We start from the raw sequence: 7336 nt of genomic DNA on the forward strand, positions 1-7336 counted from the left end.
GTGCCCGGGCGGGTGAAGGGAACAGCTGCCGGCTCTTCCTGGGCTTCTTCGGCCTCTCGCTGGCCCTCCACCTGCTGACATTGTGCTGCTGCACCCTGAGTAGACCCGGTGGCCTGGACCCCGACGGTCCCATCACCCGCCACTTTAGGCAGCCTTCACTTCAGCAGCAGCCGCTAGAACCTAGAGAAACAACTCTCCCACCAGACTCTCAGGACGGGCACCAGGTGAGTCACTAGGCTGGGGCGGCGGCTGCAGAGGCCCCCTCCCTTTATGGGTAGGACGGGGGCCCTCCCCCACCGACCCCGTGGGCGACTCAGCTACCTCCAGCCACGTAGGAGGGCAGGACCAGGGAGGGAGCAGGCGAACTGGAGAGAGGTTGCCCTGGGGCAGGTTGTCCCCTTTCCCTCGCCCAGCTCCCAGACTCCCTCAGGACCCGGACTTGGAAGCCCTAGCCCGCGTCCGCCGCCCCCGGCTACAGGCTGCCTCGGGAAAAGTTGGCTGAGTTCCCGGCTGGGCCGCCGGTGAGGAGGTATGGGTGCTGCCCCTCTGGCGGACTAGCGGCAGCAGTTTGGCCCCTCTGCTCTTGATGAGATTAGATTCTCTGCCTGTGGTGCTTGTTTTTTCGTGTCCAGAGTTGATGCCAGCACTAGCAGGCTCTCATTTGGAATTGGAGCTGTAAACAGCTGTAATAACTGCTCCAGGGCCGTTGAAACAACTTTTAATGATATTTCCAGAGCGGATCCTTGTGCGCTGACCAGAACGTGGGCTTGTTCACACTTACCTGCAATTTGAGACTGATTGTCCTGGGTGTTGTAGTGAGGATCAGTGCCTCAGGAATTCTGATAGAAATATGCAATCTTGCTAGACAACTTCTGAAGAGAAATTTTAAAAATCTATGGAAATAAAACTCCCATTCGTACTCTTTTTGGGGGAGTGGGATGGAGAGGGTGGGTGTGAAGTGTCTTGCTGTTGCTAGCTTGAGAACAGGAGTCTACTGATGGAATAAATACTAGAGTAATCTCTCACGAGCAGTTGTGTGTATTTGTGTGTGTTTCGCAATCTTTATGGTGTTTTTGTCCTTTTTAGCAGCTTTGGTGTTTGTTTTCTACTCTTTCTAGTTCTTTATTCAAGTAAGTTTAGTGCACTGAAATTCAGTATCCTCTTGACCTCCAAATTTTGCCTTATGTGAAACTTAAGAGAAGCATCCAAAAATCCTTTTGTGGTGGTTAAAGAATAATAGTGAATTTGTTCCTCTTGGGGAAGAGGGCAAGTTTTGCTAATAAGTTTCCTGAGTCGAGAGACCAAGGCCTTCTATATTTACTACCACATCAGAGTCATTGTCATACTCCATAAATGTTATTTGTGCTGGTGTCACACTCATGATACTATTGTAATGTTAGGACTGTCACATTTTTCTATGATGTGAATTGTAAAGTTGCCCTGAACCTTAAAATATATTGCTAGCACACTCCAACTTATATAACAGCTTATCAAATAATCAGTAGACATGCTTCTCATACTTGAAACTTTAAACACTGTAGCTAAATGATAATTTACTAGAATTCTGGCTCCCTTTATCCACCACCCCCTCTAATGCCCAGTAGAAATACTTAGCAGCTAAACATTGATATTATGTGAAAAGATGAAGGAATTTAATTTTAGTCCAATGGTAGCCAAGGCTTTTTGGCATTCAGAATAGACAGACCCAGGAGGATTGGCAGGACAGCTGTACTCTAGGGCTTCTGTGATGATGTGGGACTCTCACAGGTCTATAATGGCATTTAGTTGCCCGCTGTGTGCATGGAACTTCAAATAGTCCTGTCTAGGTTTAAATACAGCTCCCTCTCTTCTGTCCTTTATTCTGTCTGTTTTAATGTTTTTGAACAGCAGAAGTATGCACACTGGCTCTTTACATTTGCTGACACCAATTTCAGTCAGTTGTTTGTTTTTTTAGAGTTGTGAGTGGCCATGAGTCCATTTTGTTTTATTCTCTTGGAGAACACATAGGCACTGAGGGGGGAGTGACTTGTCCAAGGTGTTGGTCTCTTGACTCCCAGTTAAGTGTCCATTTCCCTATATCAAACTACCTCCTGGAGCCTTTTGGGGGAGAGTGGAGTGGATCTCCACACTAGAATTTTTCCAAAATAGATGGATCAGTTCTACTCCATCTATGTTTTGGCCAGGCTTAACTATGTATTTCTTGCTGAACTTCACTTTCAGGAGAATTGGAACATGCTTTGAAGGAATTTTAACCCAGATTCAACTTAAGTTTATCTTGAGGATATTAGTTTTAGTATACCAAAAAGAAAAAAAAAGTTGATTGGCTATTAGAGTTAGTTGATACTGCTACATTTTGGGTAAAATTTCTAGTGCCCTGGTGCACCCTCTGCTGGCTTTGCAGGGACATTTAATTGCAGTATCTGCTGACAGTCTAAGTTGTGCTGACAGGTTCTGATTCATAAATAAGGAAGTAAACAGCCTTTTGGGATTTGGCCACGTAGGTCACACTTTTATATTTTAGTTTTCTAACACAGACAGTTGTTGTTACAGCAACTGTTAGGTGGAGCGGAAGAAAGATAAAAATAATACACCCTTCAATGGGCAGAACATTCAGGTTTCTCACCAGTTTATTTGTAAGGAGTGAAGGCAAACTGATGAGAATAAATTGCAGCATGATCTCTTGAGACCAAATGGGCAGAACTGTCAAAGGTACTTCATTTTTATAAAGCCATTCAAACCTATCCATGCTTATGATATGATAGACTCAGTTATAACCCAAGAAAGGAATCAAGAAATCACTGAAGATATATGTATGTCATCTCTCAATTAAAAACTTTTAAAACAGGATACACAAGGAAATTAGGGCAATCAGGATACATAAATCAGCAAAGTTCTCTAAGGGGATTGTTATAGGAAAGCCTCCCCAGTGGGGACACAGCTGCTGATGATAAAAAGTGAGAGGGTCACTTTGGACCTGGAATCATAATTCTCCTTCAGCTGGAGTAGCTGAGTACCTGTAGATTTATCTGGATAGTCGTGATGATCTCAAGAGAAATATCAGTCTCTGAGTTATAAAATATACAATATGATTGTTAGAGTATAAAAATAAAAATCACTGTTGATTATTCTGTGAAGTTGGCCCACTTTTTTATTGTGGTCCTCAAAGCCAAGAATATGGTGGACATCATAAAGGAAGGGTGTTGAAAACAATGACAAAATAATAAAACCTTTATCTTTTCCATGTAAAAGACCAAAAGTAGATTTATATTCATAATCATACAGGAAATTCTGGTGGTTACTCCTTAAGAAAAACCTAACAGCTGATAAAAGTCCCCAGAAACCCAATTAAATTAACCAAAAGGATGGAGGGACTTTCTGTTTTTTTTTTTTTTTTCAGTCAAGAGAGAGGAAGGTTGAAGGAGGAGTATAATGAAAGTCTACTAAACCATGAGAGAGATGACTAAGTTTAATATATTGGTGTAATTTATCCATTCAGGTCAATAAATAGAAAGCATGATATGAGCCAAACACTATGTTAGCTACTAAATATATTTTAATGCCTGAAAGATTATTTGGGCGAGGAGGCAAATAAGAGTAGTATCTTATTAAAATTATTGCCCCAAGAGATGATCTGAATTGAAACGTTAAGGTTTAAGAATATTTAGAAAAATATATATGTGCATTTTAATAAGGGTTTATTCAGGATTGTTGGGGATACTTGGAATATGTTCTTAATTATTTGAGGTGATGTTACGGAATTCAAATTTAACTTTTCATAGAACATCTCTTGTTTTAACTAGATAGAACTTCAGTTATCCAGATTTCAACATTATTTATTAAGGTTGAAAATAACTAGGAATCATTAAATCAAAAAATATTTTTAGGGGAGTGGGATCTAGGTAAAATAGTTCTCCATAGATTTAAATCTAGAATTTTCAGTATGATATTCCAGGCTTTTGACTAACTGGCTCTGTTATACCTATCCCATTTTCTCTCTCAATAACTCTACTCTTGCAACCCACCCACTATATCCTGTCTTGGGATGATTCTGTAGTTGTTATGCCTGTTGATTTTGTTTAATAAATCTTGTGTCTTTATACTAGAACTCTTCAGAAATCTGACTTCTTTTTTTGTCTTTTTCTATAGTAACTGATTGTAGTACTTGTTATGTTTAGAGTACTTAAATACTTGTTGAGTTGAATATTATTTGGGGCCTTTTAGAGATGTTTATGTAAAACAAATACATTTTCTCTTTATGTAGCAGGCCTGTTTTCCTCAGGTCTTGCTAACCCTGTGAATTGTCAGCTATGCTTAAGTGAGTAAGTAGTTCCATTGGCAATGTGTCATTGATTTCTAGAATCATTAGAAAGTGAAATGGAGGAGTCCTAACCATATTACCTTTAAGATGGTGCTAAAAGTTTCCTGTAATGTATCATTTGATGTTGTGTTTGCTTTTAATTCTCATCTTTCTCTTTCTCTCTTAGATCTTGTGAAAAATAATATGTAATTGATCTATAATTGCCTTACAGAGATCTCTTTATATTAGAGAACTTTTGAATCCATGTAATCCCCAAGAACATTACCTTGCCATTCTTGTAGGGTGGCCCTCATAGAAGATCATTGTGTTGTTTTTAAAAGATTTTTGTTGACTTTTAGAAAGAGAGGAAGGGAGAGGGAGAGAGAGAGAGAAACATTGATGTGAGAGTGAGGTATCAATCAGCTGCCTCCTGCACATCCCCTACCAGGGATAGAGCCCACAACTCAGGCCTGTGCCCTGACCAGGAATTGACCCACAACCTTTCTGTGCACGGGCATAGAGGACCATCTTTCTTCTACTCTATATAAATACTCATCACTTAGCTCTTCATTTGTTTTCTTTTTTTTAAAACAAATTCTATTGAAGAATAACATGCATACAGAAAAGGTCACAAATCAAATCAATGGATTTTTATAAAGTGAAGGTACTAACATTAGAAGAGCCCAAGTTAATAAATAGAACTATTATATCACGATCCTCACCTTATGCTCCATCCCTATTTCTATACCATTCTCCTTATCCAAAGTTAATGACTATCCTGACTTATACCATCATAGATTAGTTTCGCCCATTTTGAACTTGATATAAATAAAATCAAACAGTATGTGTTTTGGGAGTCTGGCTTTTGTTTTGTTTTTTTTTTGTTTTTTGTTTGTTTGCTATTTTGCTCAATACTACGATTGTGATATTCATCATGTTGTTGCAGTTGTAGTTTTATATTTATATTATTCCCTTGTTTGAATATACCACAATTTATTTATTCATTCTACTGACAATGAATATTTGGATTATTTCTTGATTGTGGTTATTATAAAAATGATGCTATAAATATTACCATATATTTTTTGAATATATGTATTTCAGTTTCTATTGAGTATATACTGTACCTAGTATTCGAATATCTGGGTCATAGGGAATGCATATTTTCAAATTTATTCATAATGATAGTTTTTATAAGTGATTGTACCAATTTACATTTCTACCAGTAATGTATGAAAATTATAGTTGTTTCACTAGATAATACTTCTTACCATCACTCTTTTTAATTATAGCCATTCTGGTGGGTGAGTTTATAGTAATATCTCATTGTGATTTTAATTGGCATTTCTCAGAAGACTAGTGAAGTTGTACTCTTTTTCATGTTTATTATCTGTTTGGATGTCTTCCTCTATGAAGTACCTATACAAATATTTTGTCCCCATTTAAAATATTGGGTTATTTGTCTTTTTCCTATAGGTTTATAGCAATTCTTTATATACTCTGGCTATGAACCATTTTTGTATTTTTTAAAATTTCTTTATTGATTAAGGTATTACATATGTGCATTTTTGTATTTTTTATGTTAAAAATCCTTCCCAAATCTCTATAGTGTCCTTTGATGAACAGAAGTTTTTAATTTTAATGTGTCTAGTTTTTTAATATTTTCCTTTATGACTAGTATTTTTGTGTTCCATTTAAGAAGTATTTTCTTACCTTAAAGTCATGTAGATGTTCTCTCACATTATCTCCTAGAAGTTTTATGTTTTTGCCATTCACATTTAGATCAATAATCTATCTGGAACTGATTTTTGTGTATGGCAAAATATAGGGGTCAAGCTTTACCTTTTCCATGTAAATATTTAATTGTCCACTACCATTTATTATAAAGAATGTCTTTTTCTTAACTTAACTACATTGTCACCTTTGTCATAAATCAAGTGTCTGCATATGTGTGAAATTGTTTCTGAATATTTTGTTCTGTTTTACTAGTCTGTTTCTCATTGCACTAATACCATAGTCTTAATTATTGGATTTTATAACAAGTTCTTTATATCTGGTAAAGCAAGTCTTTTCATCTTTTTCATTTTCTTTAAAAGTATCTTGGATGTTCTTGGCCCTTTACATTTTTCTATATATTTTAGAATTAGCCTGATACATTTCATACACACAAAAAAAGAGTAGCTCTGGAGAATTATATTAGCAAGATGGTGAATTACGAAGTCCCGGACCCTTCCCCCACAACAAATACACAAATTCAGCAACAATTCATGAACAAATTCCCTTTGTGAGAAATTATGGAACTATTTGGATGACAAACACGAAAGCAGACTCACTGAAGCTGTAGAGAGATTTGGGACACCTTTTCTCCAGAGTTCTTGCCACCAGCACAGCACCATATGATATGGAAGGGATCCCCTAGTTGCTGGCTTCTCCTAGTTGAAGGTGGAGGTTGGTTCACATGTCCAGACCACGTTTTCTGATGACTGGCTTCTGTCTTGCCAGGTTTGGGACTCTGTGGGGTCTGCCTAGGAGAGAATGGAGATTGGTGGGTTGGTCTGATAAGAAGACAAAATATCCCAGCTCTCAGTATTCACCTTGGGAAGAAAATAGTTTATCTGTGCATTCTGATTCCAGTTCCTCCAGGGCTGTCCAAAGAAATGGCACCTGAATTTCCAGTCTAGGTATAGCATAGTCTAATTTCCTGGGGGAGAACAGAGATGATGGTTGGGACTGGCAGATGCCATAGATCCTCCCCCCTACGCACAGCGTGAATTGATGAAACATACCGCTTTCAGCTTACTCCTAGAGATAGAAGAATCGATCTGTATATTCAGTGCCACAATTTCTCTGGGGATGTCCAAAGAATTGGCATGTATCTTGCCAGTCTTGGAACTCTGATAGGTCTGGCAGTGTAACCACCTGGAGGGGAATGGAGATGGCAGTTCAGACTGTAAATGCCATAGTTTGCTCTCCTATACACATTCAACATGGAATGATTATACAAAAAACACAGCTGCTTGTTTCTTCCTGGGGGCTGAG

General features: G+C 38.2%; 1 protein-coding gene across 1 annotated transcript in view; it reads left to right on the forward strand.

Moving 5' to 3' along the window:
* Window positions 1-2: 2 nt before the first annotated feature.
* LOC102772911 (ectodysplasin-A-like) overlaps window positions 3-7336 on the forward strand; it is a gene marked incomplete at its 5' end in the record, with an annotated part of 49941 nt that continues 42607 nt past the window's right edge. Inside the window, one exon of the mRNA XM_006754161.2 lies at window positions 3-224. Within this exon, the coding sequence (XP_006754224.2) occupies window positions 3-224 (222 nt within the window). The remainder of the gene's footprint in view (window positions 225-7336) is intronic.

Source organism: Myotis davidii, unplaced genomic scaffold, assembly GCF_000327345.1.
Source record: "Myotis davidii unplaced genomic scaffold, ASM32734v1 scaffold1452, whole genome shotgun sequence".
Taxonomy (NCBI): Eukaryota; Metazoa; Chordata; class Mammalia; order Chiroptera; family Vespertilionidae; genus Myotis; species Myotis davidii.